General features: G+C 46.0%; 1 protein-coding gene across 1 annotated transcript in view; it reads right to left on the bottom strand.

Annotated features, from left to right (window-relative positions):
* The window catches only part of Itgb5 (integrin subunit beta 5), a 117,360-nt gene that overhangs the window by 60,802 nt on the left and 32,425 nt on the right, over positions 1–24,133 (bottom strand). Inside the window, exons 4-5 of the mRNA XM_021184827.3 lie at positions 14,291–14,540; positions 4,785–4,953 (exon numbers count right to left, since the gene is read on the bottom strand). Of these exons, the coding sequence (XP_021040486.1) occupies positions 4,785–4,953; positions 14,291–14,540 (419 nt within the window). The remainder of the gene's footprint in view (positions 1–4,784; positions 4,954–14,290; positions 14,541–24,133) is intronic.

Here is a 24,133-nt window from a genome sequence, read left to right as displayed (position 1 = left end):
ATCAAGCTTTAACTGTGGGATTGGCTTCCCGAATGACCAACCACACAGACATTCAGGACTGTTTCCATCACTCTGTAACAATAAACATGGTCTCCTTAGGAGTTTGTTTTTCCTGCTTCTAATCATACTTCATAAGAAGATATACTTGGGAAAAAAAAACTCTGCCCTGTGGTTATATTCAGTGAGACCACAGTATAGGATTTCTTTCCCTGAGAAATGGAGCTGCCTGTGACTCAGGTCCCAAACAGCCACCTCCAGCCCAAACCCCCAAAAGCACAGGGGGATGTCTCGGGTATGGGCTTCTAGCAGGATCCAAGCTGAACGGAAGGAACTAACTGTAGGATGTAGAATAAGCCACACAGATTTTTCCATTTTAGGGACTAAGGATGTAGCTCAGCGGTAGAGCCCTTGTCTGAGCTATCAACATCCCTGATTTCATTTCTAGTACTATAGAAAGTGAATAAATGATGCATTTGTTTTTAGAGGAAAGATACCAATACACAAATATCAATAACGTCATATTGGTCATTAATAAACAGGATGTTTCATTTACCCCTAATTAGATCCCCAAACTCAAATAAAATCCCTGAGAGGCTGACTGGGTGTGGTGGTACAGGCCTTTAATGGCAGCACTCAAGAGGCAGAGTAGGTAGACCTCTGTGAATTAAGAGGCTAGCCTGCGGTACATGAGTTCCAGGACAGCCAGGGAAACCTGTCTTTAAAAAAAAAAAAAAAAGCAGCCAGGCATGGTGGCGCATGCCTTTAATCCCAGCACTCAGGAGGCAGAGGCAGGCGGATTTCTGAGTTCAAGGCCAGCCTGGTCTACAAAGTGAGTTCCAGGACAGCCCGGGCTATACAGAGAAACCCTGTCTCGAAAAACCAAAAAAACAAAAAACAAAAACAAAAAAAAACCTACAGAACCCCAAGGATAGGGGCCTTCTCCTAGTTTCTATACTTTTCTCTCCACTGGAACTGCTACCAAACTGAGAGCACTGCAGTACACAGTACTAACGGCTCCACAAACACACACACACTGATGTTTAAAAACAGGTTTAGGGAGGGATGATATGTAAGCATGGGGCTCTGGGGATGGGGAAGGTGCCACGTACAACACTGTAATGGGAAGAGGACAGTTCCTTGTTTGCCTCCATGAAGGCACCGGAGCATGGTGGGAAGGTGGACAGGCGAGGAGCACAATGTGTGACAGAGACCCTTCCTAGGTGCTGGGGACACACAGGTATGACAACAACAACACCTTTAGTGTCTCAATGAGGAGACATGCCGTTCAAGCAATGGACAAAATAAAAAGTGATAGCTGCAATAGGAACGGCCAAGGACTTAGGAGACCCTGACCCACCCAGTGAGGGTGATCAGTCAGGGAGTATGGACAGCCATTTAAGCTGACTTCTGCAGCACAAGCAAGCCAGGTTAGACATGCAAAGAAAGGAGTTCAAAGGTCTGGGACTGTCACTCAGCACACTGAAACAGCATGTTGCAGGTCCAAGGTTCAAATTCCAGTCTTCCAGGTCTGAACCACCCCCCACCACACACACATACACAGATACACACACACACACACACTGATGTTTAAAAACAGGTTTAGGGAGGGATGATATGTGAGCATGGGGCTCTGGGGATGGGGAAGGTGCCACGTACAACACTGTAATGGCAAGAGGACAGTTCCTTGTTTGCAAACATCAGGACCTCCATAGTGTAAAATGCACAGTGGGTGAAGTGTATCGGCAATGGCCCACTGTCTGGAACAAACACACCTCCCTGATGTGGGATGACAAGATGCAGGAGGCTGGAGGAGGGGGTGGAAAGTGCTTGCTGCAGTGAATTCTATTAAGAAAGAAAAGGGTCGGGCGGTGATGGTGCACACCTTTAATCCCAGCACTTGAGAGGCAGAGGCAGGCAGATTTCTGAGTTCGAGGCCAGCCTAGTCTACAGAGTGAGTTCCAGGAAAGCCAGGGCTATACAGACAAACCCTGTCTTGAAAAACCAAAAAAAAAAAAAAAAAAAAAGAAGAAAAAGAAATGAAAGAAAGAAAGAAAGAGAGAGAGAGAGAGAGAGAGAGAGAGAGAGAGAAAGAAAGAAAGAAAGAAAGAAAGAAAGAAAGAAAGAAAGAAAGAAAGAAAGAAAGAAAGAAAGAAAGAAAATGAAGGGAAGGAAAGCCCTAAAGGGGGGGGGGGGGAGTGAAGCCCAGGAAAAGCAGCCCAGGTGTGCAAGAGTCCAGCCAGGTGAAGCCAGGCTACTGTGGTTGGAACGCAGAGGCCCTGATGGGGGCCCAGGAAACTGACACACTGGCCATTATATAAGTAAAGCCTTAAAAAAAAAAAAGCTGGGGCTGGTGAGATGGCTCAGTGGGTAAGAGCACCCGACTGCTCTTCCGAAGGTCCAGAGTTCAATTCCCAGCAACCACATGGTGGCTCACAACCATCCGCAACGAGATCTGGCGCCCTCTTCTGGAGTGTCTGAAGACAGCTACAGTGTACTTACATATAATAAATAAATAAATCTTAAAAAAAAAAAAAGAACTTCAAACTTTAAAAAAAAAAAAAAAAAAAAAAAGCTGGCTCTACCTTGTGGCACAGGCCTTTAATCCCAGCTCCTGAGAGGCAGAGGGGTTGGGGTGGGGCGGGGGCGGGGACAGGGGGGATGGCTCAACTTGTAAAACCACTAGCTACAGAAGCCTGGCAACCTGACCCAGAACCCAAGTAAAAAACCTGACAGGGGGAGTTGGGGGTTCGGGGGTTCGCATCTGTAATTTCAGTACTCCTAAGGCCAGATGGGAGGCGGCAGCAGCAGCAGCAGAATCACTCCTTGGCTTCTTGGAACCTCCTGATTTCTTATAGAGTTACAGACGGTTTCCAAAGCTTGCTGGCCAGTTAGCCTGGAGCACACAGCATAGGAACAGAGAGATAAAGAGAGAGAGACAGAGACAGACAGAGATTGAGAAATCCCATACTTTAATAGTTTCCTGAAGGCACCGATGCATAGTTAGAGTAAACGGAGTTGGAGTCTGGAAACCACAGGGCTGAGGCCACACTCACTGCCCCACCCACTCCTCGTCCCACTCCGAGGTCAAGGGTGCTTCCTGTTTGGTAAAGTAGCAAAGCAACCATAGCCCCAGTCTGAACCACTCACCACACATCAACCTGTATAATTTTAGAATAAGGAATACACAACTTAAAGCCAACTTCTAGAGAGTTCTGAGGGAAACAATAACGGATAAAAGGAGAGACCATATTTGAGACCCAGAACAAGCATAAACAAGTTCAACCACAGGTTTATAAAGCAATAAAGGTAACGGCATGCGCACTCCGATCCTAACCCACTTGTGGATACGACATTAGAAAAAGATGCTTGCCTAAGAGAGTGGCCCCTCAGCTGTAAACACCGTTAAATGCCTCCAACAGCAACCTGAGCAGCAGTGGAGGTCGGGGAGAGGGCAGGGGGGATGCTTGTGTGTGCATGCACGCGTGAGCATGCATACGCATGCATGCATGCATACACACACACACACACACACCACTACCACTAGTAGAATCCCAAAGAGAAGCAGGTATTTCCCTTATCTTCTGCAAAGATCACCTTCCTAAGAAATACAGAGCATGCCTTAGAGCTAGACCTTAAAGAAGCCATGCCATAACCCTAAGGCCCACAAGTTGATAATGAGTAGTCCAACCCAGGGAAATCAGAGCCAAGGAGGAACCCATGATGTGAGTCAGACCTGTCAGTCGGACTAATCACCAAAAGCAAAGGTCAACGGAAGCAGAGGTGCGCATGTGCTGGATCCAGGACGGGCTGTCCCAGGAACTCTGGCCCTTATGAGGCTGGCCAAGTACACAGGACTCCAGCTTTCTTCCTCTGTCACACACAGTCAGCAGGACTAGGAGCCTCTGATCTGGGCAAAGGGGAGCAGACCCAGTGAAGAAAGAAAGGCAATGATATCTGAAATACCACTCAAGTGATCGGGGTACAAGGTCTCTGTGGACACAAAGGTCTCTGTGGCCACGCGTGATCACTAATGGCAGACAACGGACACATGCAGTTTAATTTCTCCATTTTCTCCACTATTATGTTTGAAATGCTTCACTGCAAAAATAGCACACATTCATTATTGCTATCGGTTTTGGTTGATTTCCAGTATTTTCTTCCTTTTCTTAAAAGAATGCATCGCCAGTGTGGATGCTCTACACAGAGCTTACTGAAAACTGCCAAGCTCATGCACAGAGACCAAAAAGATGAACCAAACCATACAGAACCCATGCTTCAGGAATGAGCTCAGAATAATTAATCTTTTATAGTTGCTATTAGGCTTTTTTGACAGTACAAACTTATTCCAACACTAATTTGTTATCTGCATTGTATTTATGTATTGCCCCAAGTTGGGAACCTCTCAAAGTCAAAGTTCACTTCTGGTTGAAATCTCTGCCCTCCCTCTGGATTCACACATCTCAGAGAAACAGGAAAAACAAAACAAACATGGGCATGCAACCAAAGACTTCGGTGATTATTTCAGCTGGATTCCCCAGTAAAGCAATCTTTAAGGTTAAAATGACAAGCCAATAAATAAATAAACAAATAAAAAGCTAATGCATAAACACAGAACAGCCGTCTGTCTGGCAAGGACACTAGCCTATCACACAGAGCCACACCCGACACAAGCTCAACACATCCCAAGTCTAGCTGACTTGATTGCTAGAGATTCCCCCGTGGTGTGGCTGAGCTCAGCCTCTGATGTAACAGTGAATGGGAGCCACGTGCTTGGGTGTTCTTACCTTGCAGACAGCAGCCTGGAGGACTGCATCAAAACCCCCCTCGGGGGCATCTCGGTTCCGGGACACCCTCTGCTTCCTCACTTCCTCGTTGAAGCTGTCGACTCTGTCAGTGAGAGGCAGCAGATGCCGGAACCCGAAGGAGGGGACGCAGTTGGGGAATAACTTGTAACTAGAGAGGAAGGAGAGAAGGGTGGATTTTCCATCATCATCTGTAAGCCTTTTCAATCTCTTAAGAGATCCATTTATTTATTTTATTTATATGATTACACGCTGTAGCTGTCTTCAGACACATCAGAAGAGGACATCAGATCCCATTACAGATGGTTGTGAGCCACCATGTGGGTGCAGAGAATTCAACTCAGGACCTCTGGAAGAGCAGTCAATCTTAACCATTGAGCCATCCCTCCAGCCCCTACCTTTTCAATTTTTAATTACATTATATTTTAGTATGCATGTATGTACACAAACACGCACACTGGGACACACACACACACACATGAAAGAACAACTTGCAGAGATCAGCTCTCTTCTATCATGTGGGTTCTGGGAATCAAACTCAAATGATCTACTCACTGAACCATCTCGATGGTCCCATCTCTAAATATTAATCAACTGTCCTGGCCTTCACTAAGTACCTTGGAAAAACATCAATTAACAACTACCACCTGCTCTGGGCAAGGCCTAGTGGAGAGAACAAAACCAAATAACTCTAAACAGCCAGCCCTCCCTGTGGGCACACAGCCAGACCAGGGAAGTGTGCAGACAATGGCTCAAAGAACTGGAGGTTATGGCAGACTCTGGCTGCGGGAAGACTTGACACCAGCCTTGGAAGATGAGTGGGACCAGGTACAATCAAGGACGCAGGCCAGGGAGGGCACACGGGCACACAAGCAGGACTCTGGGTCCTGAGCTTTTCTCATCAAACTATGCTGCTGCCGTAAGACAAAGGACCCACTGGTGATTACCAGGCTGTGCTGGCACAAGAAGCGATGCAGAACGGAACAGGAATTACAGACCTTCTACCCTATCAATCATTCATTCATTTACTGCAATGATAAAGCGTCCACTAGTCAGAGAAATCTACAAATTCTTCAAATGGGAAAAAGACAGGCATGCTAAAAACTTTCAGGGAAGGGGGAAGCCCTAAGGGGCCCCTTTTCCTAGAGAAAGTAGTTCCAATGATACTATCAAACTGGGGCAATGAAACAGGAAGCGATAGATGCCTTAAATGGATCCTTGGGATAAAGGAATCGAGGGCAGAGTATGGCAGCCAGAGAAAAGAACGTTAACACCATGTGGAGAAAGGCGACAGAGGAAGGCCAGCGGGCCGGAAGCAGTGTACACAGGACAGATCTGCAGGATCTCTGGACTGCTAAAAAGAAAGGTCTCTCTTCAGAAAAGCAAGTATTGACAGAAAGGCCTAGGAGAAAGGCTTTAGAATGCCATTCAAGCTGTGCCTGGGAAGGGAAACAGGCTTAGCAACTGCTAAAGGTCCTGCCTTCACGGCTGCCAAGACCACCCCCACCAGGACAGGCCTAGGCAGGCTCCTCTCTGCAGAGAGGCAATAGTCCCAGTGCTGCACAGACCTCACAAGCTGCTGGGGACAGATCACACGCCCTCGCCCAACACACACACACACACACACACACACACACACACACACACGCGCGCGCACGCTCGCACGCACGCACGCACACACGCGCATGTATGCATGCATGCACATAGAAGCACACGTTCCCAGTCCGCTCCAGTGACAGTTCTTTCTCTCCAGTTAGTCCTTCCCTGCCTGCTTTTCCTGGGACTCCCTCCCTCCCTCCGTCTTCACAAACACCTTCTGTTTAGACAGGTCAGCTGTTTGGAAATCTGAGCCTCAGGCCACCCCAAGATTTTGAGTAGCCTTCTCATTTTGTACAGAAACAAGTGTGACATTACATTCCTGGAGGAAGAAGGACTTGAGGCTCCATCCACACCTCCATGACAGACAGGCCCTGAGAGGAGGGAAGCACACCACAGCGGGAGCTAACTTTCCTCCAAGCTCCTATTTCCCTTCTGTTATTCTGGGCCACCATTTAGAATCTTGGGTGTGTGCTTGTGACAGTTGGAGGAGAAACTGCCTAAAGTGTAACTGCTGTGAAATGAGAATCCGGGAGAACTGTGGACACAGTGTCTGATTCTGTGTTCACGCCCCCCCCTCACCCCTGCAAACCGCATGAGCGGACCCACTCTTCCCACAGTGTAATTAAGAACCAGAAAGTGTGACTGCTGGACACATGTCTGAACTAAAGGCAATGTGTGTAGCCTAGTCAGGGACACCTCTTCTTGGCACCACACAGACACTGGGAAGGTCTCCAAGGCACTAAAGCAGCACGTCTCCTGTGATCATATTTCTGGCTTAGTTCGTCCTTGGAGTTGCTCCAGAATGGCCTGGATATCTGTTTTAGAGTCTCCTGCCAGGAGAATAACCCCTCACCCACTGTGTCTGTGTTACGGAATCCCAGTTGAGGGACATTCATAGAGCTACTGATTATTAACCAGGGAGGTGAGAATGGGAGGAGGAAAAATGGATGGTGGTGGTGGACGCCTTTAATCCCAGCACTTGGAAGTGGGAGGCAGGAGGAGCTCTGTGAATTCAAGGCCAGCCTAGTCTACAGAGGTGAGACCTAGGACAGCTAGGGCTGCACTGAGAAACCTTGTCTTAAAAACAAACATATATATATAAATATGTGAGAGTGAGACAGAGAGACAGAGAGAGACACTGTGATTAAATGCTACAAAAGATAGATCAAGGGGTGGGACCCAAGGGCACTCTCCATGCATGGTGTGGAAGGAAGCATAGGCTTGCAGCTGGTCTTAGGAGGAGTCCAGGAGAGCCCAGGGCTACCTGGATGCTACCTAGAGCTATAGTACTAAGCCAGTAATAAGATCTCCAACCACCAGCCTAGAAAGAGAGGCAATATCCACTGCAGGCCATAAGCAAGACAGAAAAATCAGTAGCTAAGAGCATACTGACTGCTCTTGCAGAGGACCTAAATTCACCTCCAGCTCTAAGAGATCTAATATCTCTGAACTCCGTAAGCCCAAAGGAGGAGAGAGGGGACCTCACACAAAAATCATTTTAGGGCTAAAGACAGGCTCAATGGTTAAGAGGGCTTGCTACTCTTGCAGAGGACCCAAGTTCAGTTCCAGCACCCAAATCAGTAACAAAGCAGTCAGTAACAAGGCAGCTCAAGACTGCTTTGTTACTCCAGCTCCAGGGGAGCCAACGGTCTCTTCTGGCTTCCTTGGGTACCAGCACACACACACATATACATACACAAAAATATACAAACAGGCATACGCATACATACACACACATGTAGTGATACACTATTATGGAATGACCTCTTACAATCTAAGAGGCTGGAACTTTTGCTGGACTTCAACACCCAGTTAATAATGCACCTTAAAGTCACTCAAAACCTAAGACTGCTGTCCTACCGTGTGCTCACCCTGTTTGTTTAGCCTTCCTTTAAGGGGACAATGAAACACTCAGCCTTGCGTGCCTTGGATTTCCCATGACATCAGCCTTTAAGCTAATGCACAGCGGCAATCATTTTGTTTGGTTTTAGATTTTTTTCAAACCAGGGTTTCTCTCTGTAGCCCTGGGTGTCCTGAAACTCTCTCTGTAGACCAGGCTGGCCTGGAACTCAGAGATTTACCTGCCTCTGCCTCCTGAGTACTGGGACTAAAGGTGTGCGCCACTCACCATTGCCCAGCACACAGTTGCAATCTTTTTTTTTTTTTTTTTGGTTTCTTTTTTTTTTTTTCCTTTTTTTTTCTTTTTTATTAGGTATTTTCCTCATTTACATTTCCCATGCTATCCCAAAAGTCCCCCATACCCTCCTCCCCACTCCCCTACCCACCCATTCCCACTTTTTGGCCCTGGCGTTCCCCTGTACTGGGGCATATAAAGTTTGCAAGTCCAATGGGCCTCTCTTTCCAGTGATACATTTTGATACATATGCAGCTAGAGTCAAGAGCTCCGGGGTACTGGTTAGTTCATAATGTTGTTCCACCTATAGGGTTGCAGTTCCCTTTAGCTCCTTGGGTATCTTCTCTAGCTCCTCCATTGGGGGCCCTGTGATCCATCCAATAACTGACTGTGAGCATCCACTTATGTGTTTGCTAGGCCCCGGCGTAGTCTCGTTAGAGACAGCTATATCAGGGTCTTCACAGTTGCAATCTTAAGTCATCGGCTCTTCCACACCTCTGCCCCAGATAATACACACAAGCTGGGCGTGGTGGCGCACGCCTTTAATCCCAGCACTTGGGAGGCAGAGGCAGGCGGATTTCTGAGTTCGAGGCCAGCCTGATCTACAGAGTGAGTTCCAGGACAGCCAGGGCTATACAGAGAAACCCTGTCTCGAAAAACCAAAAAAAAAAAAAAAAAAAAAAGAAAGAACAAAAATAGAGGTTAAAAGATAAAAGGATATATAAGAATATTCATCATAAATATTGACTATAACATTTGGATATTACTTGATCAATGATCAAGTCTGTTTGTTATCTCAGTCAGTTGGAGTCAGTGACTTAATCCCTTGCAAAATTCTATTAAAATATATCTCTCCTCTCCAGGCTTGGGCTTGGATTCCGGCAACATGACTAAACACACCTAGAAGGTTGGGGTCTGGAAATAGGGAACCCACTGTGGTTGGGATCAAGATATAAGGGACCTACTGTGGGGCCACTTCTGTGGCAAGACCAAGATGGAAAGTCAGGCTGCTGGCATCTGGCACAGTGGCTGGCAAGGAAGGCTTGGACCTATCGCACCAGTTCTGCTGTCAGTCATGTCTGCTATCAGAAAGATGGAAGAACTGAAAGACCGGAGGCACTTGCCTCATCCCTCATTCCTTCCCCGTGTAACGCTTCCTGTGCTGTTCAATAAATACAGAGCAAAACCAGACACACAGATGCAGGGATAGATTCTTCAGGCAGGCATAAACTCAGACTCATATGACAGACAGACAGACAGGGGACAGATGACACAGAGAACAAAAAGTATAGAATTCAAAGCTCGGCTTGTTCTTGGCTAAATGACATCAGAAAGTACTTTATCTCTTTCTTTAGTGGGACACCAGTATATAACTGGTGACTCAGAGTTTATTATTCACACATACATACATACATAGATACACACATACACGCGCACACACATGAGCATATATATGTGTATGTGTGTGTATGTATGTATATGTATATATGTATATACATACACATATATACATATACATGCATACATACATACACACACACACATGTGTGTGTATATATGTATATATATATATATATATATATATATATATATATATATATAATTACCTTGTACATGCAGGTGCCGTGGAACCAGAACAGGGCATCAGACTCCATGGAACTAGAGTTGCAGGCAGTTGTGAACTGCCCAGTGTGGGTGCTGGGAATCAGGCTCAGAGGTTAAGAGCACTGGCTGCTCTTCCTGAAGACCTGAGTTCAATTCCAAGCAACCACATGGTAGCTCACAACCATCTGTAATGGGATCTGGTGCCCTCTTCTGATGTGTAGGCATGCATGTTGACAGAACACTATTACATAGTAAATAAATAAATCTTTAAAAAGTCACTCTAGACCTTGGTGGTGAGAATTCACAACATTTATGGTGAAAGAATCCTCAGCTGAGAAATGAACAGGAAAACCAGTCCCACTGTTAACATGGAAGGTTCCTGACAACAGCAAAGATTAAAACTGCTCTGTGGGAAGCCAGGACACCAGGGCCATATGGTCCTTGATGGAAACCAGCCTCCAATGAAGATGAGCTAATGAAAACATTTCACACCACGTGAGAGGCTGAGCCGGGAGGAATGTCAGCAAACCTCACACTCGAGAACAGAATGCTCTGAGACTCCCTAAGACGAGGACTTTGGAAACAGTCAAAAAGAGGAAGGAATGACAGCCAAGAGCCAGAAGGGAAATTACTAGAAAATTTAAAACAAAAAAAAAAACTAAAAGTTTTCAACAACAACAACAAAAATAGTATCTAAAACACAAGGGTTTGAGAAAAGGACCAAGTAACAATTATAGATAGGGAAGTCACAGAGGCCCAAACTGTTTCAGTATACAGATTAAACGAAAGAACAAAATTGTTACCTGGAAGGATTTCAGTGTAGCTGGGGCAGAGGGAGGGGATAGGGGGCCGCATGAGGGAAAATAAGAAACATGAAATTTAGATATGAGAATTTCCAATTGCCACCCACTAGTGGATGAACAGGGAGACAGCAGGAGAGATTAAACAACCACACAGATATTGCTAGAACCTCCCAGACTCAGATGACGCAGCCAACCAAGCCCTAAGCAATGTGAACCACGGTAACTCCCGCCCAGATGCAGTCAATAGCATGAGACAGAGCACTCAGAGGAGAGAATTAGATAAACAGAGCATGTCACTTCAGCCGCAGAGGTGTCACAGGCAGTAGAAATGACAACTTCGAGGGGGGCAAAGGAACACCGTGGCTTCCTGGGAAAACATACTCAAAGGGTAAAAAGGTATAAATAGCAATGGAGGTGATTTTACATGAATTATCTTCATGACAGCTCAATCAAAGTCCCACAACGGGCAATAGAAAATATGTCAGTGAGTACTGGGGCTTCCTAGAGATGCTCTGGGATCAATCTCTTCAATCTGAGGCTTACATTACTTTTTTTTCCCCAGGGCAAGCCTGGTACTTCTTCAGACTTAATGTTTCTGGTGTATTCTATCCCGAGTGGAGAAAAGCCTAGCAATTCTGGTTATTTGTGGGTAAGGGTGGGGGGGTGGGGGGGGCTAAGATGTCAGTAACTAACTCATGGGTCTTTTAAAACAGGAAAGCAAACACCGTGTGTGTTGTCCCAGGCGGGACAGCTAGATTACATGCCCTGGCTTGTGCCGTCCCTCCCAACTTGCAAAGGGGACTCTTTGGGAGACTTAGGACCCCCCAGGATGGGAAGCCTGCTCCCCAAAGCTGAAGTGTCCGTCCTGTACTTCCTGGATTACAAAAGAGAGATTTCCATGGCTTAGATTTGAAGTTTCCTTCCTCACACTCTTTCTTCACTGATTTCCTGTCTTAGGAACAGCTTTTCAGAGAGCTCTGTGCTCTCTGTCAAGAACAGCACTGTCTGCCACTGTTTCTGCCTGAGGGCTTCAAGTAGGAAGTCTGAATAGCTATGAGCAATACCCTTGACTATTTGGATGCTAAACACCCAAACTGGGCCTTGATCCTCTGCCAGCCCCCAGCCCAGCATCTGGGTGAGTGCAGACACACCCTGTCTGACTAGAGTCGGAGCCCAATCAAGGCAGGGACAGAAAGAAGCGGATGGGATTACTGTTCGGATAAATCCAAAATCTGTTTTGATGAAGATGCTGTAAGATGCCCAGTAAGTAGCAAAGCAGCAACAATAAAACACGTGGCCTGAGGCCAGCTGAACATGGCCTGGGAGAGTGAGAGTCACAACCTAGAGTCACAACCTAGTTTATTTAGCTAGCCCTACCTGTGGTTAGAAGCTACACTCAGCAAATGACAAAATGTGGCTCTTTATGCTTAAGGAACTTTGAATACATCTGTATTTAAAACTGTTTACCTTATTGGGTTTTCTTCTTCTTCTTTGGTTGGTTGGTTGGTTTGTTTGTTTGTTTAAGATACGGTTTCTCTGTGTAGCTCTGGCTGTCCAGCAAGCAACTCCCTTTGTAGACCAGGCTGGCCTCAAAATCCTGCAACACTCTTTATAGACTAGGCTGGCTTCAAAATCTGCCTGCCTCCGCCAGGATTAAAGGCGTGTGATATGTGCAACCATTGCCTGGCTTATCTTACTGTTTTGTTTTGTTTTTTTTTTTCAATCTCTATGTTGGTTTCTGACCCCCGAGGAGGATCTAGGTCAACATGGAAGAATGAAACTAACAAGACCGGGTAAACTCAGAACACAGGCTGCCGGGATATCACCACCTCTCCCAACAAGCCTAGCCTGGAGCTTGGGAGATGTTTGGGCCCCAAAGTATGGAGAGAAATAGGCCTGGGGTCTTTAAAAAGAACACCCACCCACCTCCGTGGCAGCAGGAGACTAAGAATCAAAACTGATATCCGAACACCGAAGAAGCCTGGATCCCTGAAGAGAGGTGCCAAGAGTAGACACAATTCAGCCCTCCTCAGATTTTGTACAAATGAGGCAGCTTTGTAGATATCTAGCTGTAGATATTTGGGGACTTCTTACTGCAGACTCTTCCTACTATATAAACTCTGACGTGCTGGGCTTGCGGGAGCTTGGGAGGGGCCAGTCACTTAACCTCAGATAAAGTATCTTGGATGGGGGGAAATGTCTTTATGTTGATGAGAATACAGACTCTAGTCTACCCCTTGCTATCTGCATAAAGGAATTTATTCTCTGAAGGCCTCACCTTCTGTAAACATGGCTTAGAAGCCATAGGGACCCGAGAAGGCTGATATGGAATGTTAACGAGATAATCTCAATAAAGTGCCTATTTGTTAACAGTGTGAATGATATTTGACGCTTAGCAAAAACTAAAATCTTAGCTGTTCTCGTGACTATGTTGGAGCCTTATATTCTACAAACTCATTAAGGTCAACTGTGGAGATAGAGGCAAGAAAAGGCTGGAAGTTATCAAGTTCTGTGTGTTGTACACACAGTGTACCCCCAAAGGGCATACAAGAGCCATGATATGAACACACATAGTCTACACACATAAAATTAAAACTGAACAAAAAATTAAAACTAAATCAAGATTTTCATTTAGTTATACGGAAGTGAATTACAGCTGCTAACATAAATAGGGACAATCTCTGAGTGCATTTATCCTTTTATATGTATATATGTATGTATCTGTTTGTGGTTATGCACGCACATATGTGTACATGTGCATGCAGAGCTCAGAGATTGGTAGGAAGCACCTTCTTATATGACCCCCTTGAGAGAGACGCTCGGACTGAACCTGGACCTCACAAATTCTATGTGACTCATAGCCAGCAAAGCCCAAGGATCCTTCTGTCTCTGCTTTACCAGTGCTGGGGTTATGAGCACCCGGAAGTACCCAGCTTTTACAAACTCAACTACTCATGGTCGTGTAGCAAGTGCTTGATCAACTGAGCCATCCCCGTACCCCTGAACTCATGTATCTGTGTGCACTCCGCCACTACAGGAAAAGAAGATACAAACTGCACTTTCCTGGCCTTTCCCTGACCACCTGGACCCACAACTCCCCGAGGACACTTGCCAAAAGATGTGGGAAAATAGAGCCATGGAAAGCAGGCAGGAAAATCAGTCTCATAAAATCGTACGGTACAACCCGTGACAGTTCACTTTGTCACATGTAGGGCAAGGACAGAATGTGGCCATCACGAATCATTAAATACGTAAGCCTAATGATTCCCCTACACTAGCCTTTCTGTGGGTTCCACTTTCCCAGTACTTCATCCTACCATTCCACAAAAGGACAGCTCGACACTTACCCAATACACGGATTGGTCTGGTATCTCGGTGCCGTGTAGGAGAAAGGAGAGATGTCCTTGTCAACAAAAGACCCGAAACCTAAGCGGAAGTTACTAGTGAGCTTCCTCATTTCCTCCGCAAGCTTGGTGCCCAAGCTCCGGATGTTCTCCAAGTCATCCTTCATGGAGAGGGAGAGGTCCATCAGGTAGTACAGGTCTACGGGGTAGTCCTCCACCTGGCGCACCTGCAGCCGGAGCGTAGTCTTCTCACCTGTGCCAAGAGAGGTCACCTCATTAGAGGTCATGTGGCTTGCTGGGGTGAAAGGGTGAAAGGTGGATTCTCATTTCAAAGACCTTTTCCCACAGTGAAGCAGGTATGCTGTAGAATACTTGTCTGACCCAGGGCTTATCCGACCCCACAAAAAAAAAAAAAAAAAAAAAAAAAAAAGCAATTCTTCTTCTTGAGAGATGGTGCACCAGCAAAAGATTTTTCTGGGGAGTAAGTACAGTGTCTCAGAAGTGACTACAGTGCTGGAGAGGAGCCCTGGGTGCCTTTCTCCAGACCCCTGTCAGTGTCTAAACAAGTGTAGTAGTGTTCTGTCTCTCAGCAAAAAAGGTAACTGTCAACACTGAACAACACTGAACAACACATACCTATGCAAACTGGGTTGAAAGTAGTCCTCCAACACACTCCAGAAAAACACTTAGACCAGTCAAGGTGTGCAACAGAAAGCAAAGGTAGTAACAAGAAGGGCTGGCCATGAGTAAGAACTGGGGTGGGGGTGTAAATGTCAAGGCAGGGCAGGTAACAAAGGAGGTAACAGAGACAGTAATTTTGGGCTGGGAGACAGCTCTGTGCGTAAGAATACTTGCTGTGCAGACATTATGACCTGAGTTCAAATCCCCAGTACCTACATAAAAAGACAGGTACAGCCTAGTGTGTTTATAACACCAGCATTGTGGGAGGCAGAGACAAGAAGATCACTGAAGTTCACTGAAGTTCTAGTCCAGCTTCAGGTCCAATGATAGGACTCTTGCTTTATCTGCACATGCACACACACACACACACACACACCACAGACCTGAGAATAGAAAGGAGACGTAGGAAGAAAGGGTCCAATGGAAGGACCTAAAAGAAGGCAATGGGTGGGGCTGAAATTACCAACACTCATTAAATAGAGTTATAAAAGTGCTACATCCACTCCAGCAGTGACAAGCGCGACAGGCTCCAAAAACCTGGACACTGTCCCGAGGCAAAAAGCTCACAGAAACTTAGTCTCCTTGGAATCGTGGCATCCTGTATAACAAATGCTCCAATGTCCTTGCTTTAATTGGTAAATGGATCTGTGTGCTTTCCCTTAATATTGCTTTATTATAAATGCCTCTATTTGACATATAGCTAAGTTAGATTCTAGGCAGTCAGTCCTTGAGCCAACCCTGGGCATGGATAGCTAGGTCACTGCCCTACACAGGAATTTACCATTATTTAGGAAGAAGGGCATTTGTGATCTAAGGAGGAACCAGATTAGATACTTAGAACTATAAATAACTGACTTATATAAAAGTGTCAAAGAAGACGGGCGGTGGTGGTGCACGCCTTTAATCCCAGCACTTGGGAGGCAGAGGCAGGCAGATTTCTGAGTTCGAGGCCAGCCTGGTCTACAAAGTGAGTTCCAGGACAGTAAGAGCTACACAGAGAAACCCTGTCTCAGAAAACAAAACAAAACAAAAAAAGTGTCAAAGGATATACACATTCTACGTATGGGACATATACTATATTTACCATTAAAAAAAGAAAGGCGAGAAGAGAAAAGACACTCCAAATTGTGACCAAATATAAAAATATAAAAAGGATAAATGGGATTTAACTTCTATAGTAAGACAGCCAGCAGGTGTGGAAGGGATTGGGGGGGGGAGTTTAATTAAAGGGGGGGGCAAGGAGACCTGCTAGCTGACCCACCCCCAGGGTTTGGAGAGTAACTGAGAGATAGAAATCCCTAAATTATGCCATCATTTCAAACCACAAATCACTTAGAACTGACTTCAAAGTTCAGCTGGCTGGTTGGGGCTGCCAGGTGTCCTATTTGGCCTGGGGCAAGACAGCTCTTGAGCATTTGAAATTTGGGTATACTTTTCATGTATTTAGAGATGCAAGAACCAGAGTGCCCTCACCTCCACTCAAGGGGTCCACACTTAGTTGGTCAGGACCACAGCTCAGAGAAGCCCCCTGTCTCCTGTATGGCCAGCTGCTCCTCCATAAGCAAAGTCCTGGCTCTATAAATAAGACACAGAACCCAATCCTCCGTGCTCCCTCTCCTCCTCCTCCTCCTCCTCCTCCTCCTCCTCCTCCTGGAAACAAGCCAGACCAGGGGTGCAACCTGGACCTAGGTTCACTTAAGTATGAAATGAAACAGTGGTGTTCATCTAAGAGGCTGGGATGCACTCCTGGGGCACAGCAGGGCTCTAGATCAACAAAAGCTTGCACTACAGAAGTACAAGGAGTACAACTCCTATCTGCAGTGGGGTGGCAAGCCTCAGCTCCTGACTTGTTTTTGCACGCATTGTTCCAGCTGCCTCGAGCCTGATGTAGTTTGGGTCACCCAACGGCGTGAGCCTATTTTTAAAAACCACCAGAGTCTGACTCAGACAGAAGAATATTCGATATTTCATCCAGAATGAATTCCAAACTGCTCTAGTGTGTCTCTGGCTCCAATCTGGCAGACACAACAAACAGGTCCTTCCATGGGACTCCTTGGATGGATGCTTATCATGGTAGGGGAGAGGTGGGAAGAAGGAAAGAAACTTGGAAAAGGAGGGTTAGTCCTACCCTGTGTGCACCCTACTTTGGCCTTTGCATGAGAAGGCAGACCCCAGAGGGACAGAGACTCTTCTGTCCATATCTATGTCCTCTTCACAGGGTCTTCTGCGCCTCCTGACACCGACCTGCCCACCCATTCAAGTCTCCGACTCCGCCTTCTTCTATGCAGAATGTAGTACTATCTCAGTGAGGTTTGCCAACAATGAAGAGATAAGAGCAGTGGCTTGGATCCAGGGAAACTGAGTGGCAGTCACGAACAGAGCAGCAGCAGGCTTGGAAGCGAGAGAGTCAGATTTAAACTCAGGCCTGGTCACCAAGAGCTCGGCAGACCCCCAGCTCCTTTCAAGCTATGTGGCTTAGTTTCTGCTTCAGTGAAGTAAGAAGGCATAATTATAGTGGGATCAAAACCCATAATGTACATAACTATCCATGCTTTCAAACAAGGAAAGCTGGTTCCAATGCCTCAAAGGTTAAAAATTAAAAGTAATTTCACATTAAAGCAATTCATGTGGGGATTAAAAAAAAAAAAAAGATAGTTCTTGCAGAAACTCCCACTTAACTGGGCTACGGCTTTAGGCATTCAGATTTAACTCCAGATCTTCCAGACATGGAAGGCAAAGAAGAAAGTGTGGTTCAATACACAGATACCTCTGCTCTGTACTCGGAAGTGGGCAATGTCCTAACATTACGTTCTAAGACAATCAGCTCACTGAGAAGGTGCACACATACACCTCTTCCCATGGGGAAGTGGTAATTATTGAAGGGAGTGTTTCTCCAGAAAGGCAAGGTGTGAGAAGGCACGCAGGCCCAGACCTGCCAAGCACCAGTCATTACGTGTGAGCCTTTACAACGTCACACCCTCTACGTGGGATCACGGAATGCCTTGTGTCAGCAGCTCTTGTGTGGATGGACAGGACACCAGCAGCCCAGCAAGGGTGGCCTCCCTGATGTGCAGGTCGACAGGGAGGTGGGTGGCGCCACAGTCGTATGTGGAGCATGTTTTGCCAGGACTGGGCGCCTTTCCCATCTCTGGGTGTGACTTTGCTTAGGCACACTCCTCCCTTCTATGTTTTCCCAGAGAGCTGCTGTCCTACACTGCCTGAGACTCTAACGAAGGCCTACGCAGGGCCTCACTTATCAACCTCACTTTCACCAACAGGGTTGGTATGTGCCTGCCTCTGGTGACATCCCCGAGCCACATGCCTGGATTTGTTACCCCCCCCCCCATCCTCCCACCTCTCTCCACACCCCCTCAGACCCCCACACAGTCTCCATCTCTACCTGGAGCTATTCCACATAATCCCCACCTCAGGACCAGCAGTGGGATCAGAGAAGTGCAATAAAGTTAACTACAAAGAGAAGCTGAAGCTGATCACCTGCACCTGAGAGAATGGAATCTCCCCCCATACCTCCCCTCCCACCTCCCCAGCCCAGCAACCCCTCTCCAGCCCTGTTTCCCTGATTTCAAAGCACCCAGCGCTGCCTGTGTTTAGCACAGGGTTCCTGCCAGGGCTCTGCTCATAAGTACAGGGTCTCCCTCTGTAATCAAGTACTAACTAGTCTCTGCGCCCGGAAGGTACTTTTAACACTTTCTTTTCTCCGTCTTCCCTTTAATAAGAAAGCTTCACTTTTGTCCTTGGGGACAGGCATCAGTAGGCACCCACTGCCAGACTGAGAACTCCCACACTGACTGTTCACAAGTTAAGACAGGCCATCTGCCATCTTCAAATAAATGAGTGAGGGGTGTGTGTGCATGTGTGCGCGCATCCAACATGCATCGGATCCATCTTGTTTACTGACAGGGTCTCTCTTGTTTCTGCAGCTTTGCCCTTATACTCCTGGTTGCTGACCAGCAAACTTTTAAGTGATTATCCTGCCTCCCCCTTCCCATCTCAGTATGCTAAGGTTTATGTAAATGCATCACCTTGTCTCGCTCTTTATATGGTTTTCAGGAATCTCAGATCATCAGTAAAAGTTGTCCTCTGGCTGAGCGTGGTGATGCAACGTCTTTAATCCCAGCACTTGGGAGGCAAAGGCGGGTGGATCTCTGTAGGATCCAGGACAGCCTGGTCTATACACTGAGTTCCAGGACAGCCACATGGTTCAAAAGAAGAAAAAGGTATCCTCTGGCCTCCACACATACACCATGGCACACGTGTGACACAACACATACACACACACACACACACTAAAAAGAAATATGTAAGAACTAAAAGATTGCATGAATAACTCAAATAAACCTTTTGAGTATCCCAGAGCTTGAAAACTACGTCTTTCTTGCTTTTGCTTATCTCAGTAAATTTTGCTTAAAATGCATATCCTAAAAATTTCATGCCTTTTGTTAAGGTCTTTTGTTTTTTTTTTTTTTAATTCTTATCCTGACATACAATTTCCAGTGCTGAAGTAAAATGGAAAACATGATCCTTATATTTATACAAAACCCTGCTTAAAGTTTGGCAGTTCTTCAGAAAGTTAAACACAGAATTACTATACAATCCAGCAATTCTACTCCTTGCTATAGACCCAAAATTATTGAAAACATATGGCCCCCCAAAATGCCTACACATGAATGTTGAGTATTACCCAGTGGAAACAGTCTGTCCATCAAGTAAAGTGGAGCTAAGGACTGAGTATCATTTGGCCACAAAAAGGGCAAAGTAACAGGGCGTGGCCTGCAGGGTGGGGGTGGGGGGGTTGGGGGTGGGGTTAAGGCAGGAGAGTCACAGACTCCAGGTCAGGTCCAGCTACAGTGATGCCCTGGTTCAAGATCACCAGGAAGGAGCACGCTTTACAGTGTGGAGGGATTAAGGCTCCCGTGTTCTATAACCAGCAGAAGTGTCCAGGGAAGGCAACAGCAGAGTAAAACTGCTTGAGAAGGTAAAGGGGCAGTTAGTTCAAACTGCTGCTGTGACAACAGCTGTAATGACACTGCAGTGATGGCTACATAGCTTAGAACCAGTGACCCGAAGGCTTTAAGATTGTGTGACTTGTGGCATGTGATTTATATCTCAATTTGAGAAAAAAAAAAGTTTTAATCCCACTTAAGAACTAAAGAAGGGCTACAGGTAAAAGGGCTTAGGATACCAGCACCAACTCACAGCCTGAGGGCTGTGATCTTAGGCTCCACATGGTGGAAAGAGAAAAATGACTCACCAAAAAATTTGTACACATATACATATATATAATAAAATGTAGGATTTTTTTTTTAATGGAAACAGGGGCTGAAGAGATGGCTGAGTGGTTAGGAATGCTGGGGTTTGATTCCCGGCACTCATATGATGTCTGAAAGCCCCTACACCTCCAGTTCCAGAGGATCCAGTGCCTTTGTTTGGTTTCTGTAGGCATCAGGCATGTACATGGCATATAGACATACGTGTAAGCAAACATTTACACATATAAAATAATAACATAAATTTGTTGTGTCGGTGGTGGTGGTGATGATGATGACGATGACGATGATAAACCAGAGAGATGGCTCAGCAGGATACCCACACTGCCTCACAGAGTTAGCTGAAAAGACAACCTGAGTTTGGTCCCTGGATTCATTTGGTGGAAGCAGACAATAGACTCCCACAAGTTGTTCTCTGACCTCCACACGTGTACACACAGCACACAGATGGGTGGGACAGACGGTTTGGACACAGGGTCTCACTAGGTAGCCCTGGCTGGCCTGGAACTCCCAATGTAGAACATGCTATCCTTGAACTCATAGATATCACCTTGCCTCTGCTCCCAAGTGACGGGATAAGGGTATTATTGGCCACCATGACAGGCAAATAAATGTAACTTTGAATGACCAAGCCACTTCTCCAGACCAACACGCAATTAAAAACAAAATTTGAGACTAAACAAGGAAGTCCTTGTCCTTTTCCTCTCCTCCCCCCTCACCACGCAGCCCACTCTCTTCTCCAACAGCCCTAGCCTGGACAGTAACCTGGCCTTCACCTGGTGCCTTTCAAATTATGCTGAGGCTTATCCCTGGCTAGTCTTGTGTACGGATCCCTCAAATTCAACAAATGCTTATTGTGAGGTAAGGGGAGGGGCAGGGCTGGGGAGAAAACCAGAAAGCAGTGCCACAACCATACAATGGAAAGCTAATCTCACATACCTGACAGCTGTCCCTGGGGCAGGAGAGCTTCCTGCAGGCAAGAAAGCACTTGGTAACCTGAGATTTATGTTACAGAGAACATCCCCTCTGTCCCCATAAGAGGGTTTTGCATGTGTGTGTGTGTGTGTGTATATATATATATATATATGTGTGTGTGTGTGTACATATATATACATTCATATATATATATATATACACACACATGTGTTTATGTGTATGTATATATATATTAAAACTGAATTTTCAAAATTTCAAAAGCCATTATTGTTTAAAGTATTTCTCTAAAAAATATACTCACAATGATTCTAGAACTTTAGCAATTCCAATTTTCCTCAACCCCCTCCCCCTAAATTTATCCTGGTGGCTTGGGTATGTCCTCATGGGAATGGCAGCCCCCTTTTTCACCTACTCTCTCAGGCAGGCCTGCCAGTGCACTCAGTGGATAACACAAGATACTATTCTTCCTATCTTTCTAATACTAGAAACTACATGGTAGTTAATAGGATGTGTGACTACATTCAGTCATCCGGGCTTCTCCATCCACCTGGGCCAACTCCATCCTTGGCCAGTGTCTTAATCAGGGTTTTACTGCTGTGAACAGACACCATGACCAAGGCAACTCTTATAAGGACAATATTTAATTGAGGCTGGCTTACAGGTTCAGAGGTTCAATCTACCATCATGTAGGCAGGAGCATGGCAGCATCCAGGCAGGCATGGAGCAGGAGGAGCTGAGAGGTCTACATCTTCTTCTGAAGGCTGCTACTAGATACTGGCTTCCCGACAGTTAGGATGAGGGTCTTAAAGCCCACACCCACAATGACACACCTACTCCAACAGGGCCACACCTTCTAATAGTACCACTCCCTGGCCTGCACATATACAAACCATCACAGCCAACTGAAGTCTTTTGGTTTGGCTTCACAATAATTGAAACAAAGAAAACCAAACACTGCTCTAGCATCTGGCAGCTCAAATCTCATTCTAAATCAAGGCACATTCACAGACTCAAGAAATAAGAATAGGTATAAGATCAGTGAGCTTTGCAGTGGTGGCGCATGCCTTTAGTCCCAGCACTTGGGAGGTAGAGGCAGGTGGATTTCTGAGTTCGAGACCAGCCTGGTCTACAAAGTGAGTTCCAGGACAGCTAGGGTTATATAGAGAAACCCTGTCTTGAAAAACCAAAAACCAAAACCAAAAAAGAACAGTGAGCTTTGAGGAAGGGTTACTGTATACATTCTATTGTACCAGACCCTATCCTGGGGCACAGGTTCCTTTGCCCATCAGCTATTATCCTTTAAAATGATGACTTAACAATCTTACTATGTAGCCCTTGCAGCACTGAAACTCAGTATGTTGACCAGGCTAGCCTGGAATTCACCCGCCTCTGCCTCAAGTCTAGGATCAAAGGCATATATAGCCCACATGTTTCTTTAGACGGCAGTCTTGTATAAAGCCCTGGGCACTTCGAGGATGATTGTGTGGAAGACCTTGTGATCCTGAGGGTGAGGGGTTAAATAACCTGCCCAGGCCTCCCAGCTAGGGGACAAGCTGGGGCTACAACTCAGGAAGGCCAAACAAATTCATAGTTAACCCCCTGCTTCAATCTGTCGGGAGCACTGGATAGCCATCTAGTAATAGCTTCGGCCAAGTATGGCAGAGAGTGGGATACAGGAAAGGGCCCCAAAGCACTGCTACTAGAGACACCTGCCCCACCCAAAACGTCAGACTTCCCAGTTCAGCCACAAGCACAGCCTCCATGACACGCAGATTCTACACACAGAATGAATGTTGGGCCGCAACAGTCTTGGCTCACAGGCATAAAGCCCAGGGCCGAATCCTGAGCACAATATAATCAGGTGTTAGGGTGCACACCTGTAACTCTAGCACTGAGGTGGAGGAAGGCGATCTGGAATTCAAGGTCATCCTCAGCTACAAAGTGAGCTTGAGGCAAACCCTGGCTACATGAGACACTCTCAGAAACTTTTTGCTAGGGGAAAAAAACTTTTCCTAGAAGTAGTGTTATCTATGCAACTTGCACTGAGTAGGGAATAAGTCTGTCAGCACCCTTCCAGAAAGAAAACCAGCAAGCCTCCCAATAATGAAAAAAGAAAAAAAAAAGAAATGTCTACTAACAAATATGTGGGCACAAAAAACGTGATACAATAGAATATCACACAGCCTTGAAAAGTGAGAAATTCTGCCTCGTGCTCCAGTTTGGTGAGCCTTGCAAAGGCTGAGTTTTTAAGGACAAATATCATAACGCTTCTATTTCCAAGTGTTCACTAGAGGAGGCAAAGTCACAAAGGCAAAAGTAGACTGCAGGTTACCAGGGCTTTCGAATAAGGTCAGGTGATGAGGTGTGGCCTGCTAGGTAGAGAGTTTCTGTTGGAGATAAAGTGGTGCGGAAATAGTTATGACAGCACAACATGGTAACTGAACTGCATGATTAGAAATGATTAAAATGTGCCTTTAATCCCAGGACTCTGAGGGGCAGGTGGATCTCTTGTGAATTCCAGGCCGGCTTGGTCTATAATAGCAAGTTACAGGCCAGTTAGGGCTGCATAGTGAGACCATGCCAAACAAACAAACAAACAAACAAACCAAACCAAACCACCACCACCAACAACAACAACAAAGGTGCAAATGGGAGAGAAGGTTCTGAGAAACTAAAGCCGAGTCCATTCCCCGTACCATGTCAGGCAGCACACTTCTATCTGAAAGTCCATCTTTAGAAGTCTGTCCCATGCCTCTGGCCTCTGAGGCACTCCCATGTACACTTACACACACACACACACATTATTAAAAGCAATAAAAATAACTATTTTTAAAAGGCTTAAATAGGAAATTGCAATGTTATAAATATCCTATAATACTGGGTTTTTAATCATCGTTCTGTCGAGGTTTGTGTGTTCATTATGTTTGTTGCAGAAACGGAT

Source organism: Mus caroli, unplaced genomic scaffold (assembly GCF_978045245.1).
Source record: "Mus caroli unplaced genomic scaffold, Mus_caroli_1 scaffold_17, whole genome shotgun sequence".
Classification (NCBI taxonomy): Eukaryota; Metazoa; Chordata; class Mammalia; order Rodentia; family Muridae; genus Mus; species Mus caroli.
The sequence above is the reverse complement of the archived record's forward strand: the minus strand, read 5'-3'. Positions and strand labels throughout refer to the sequence as shown.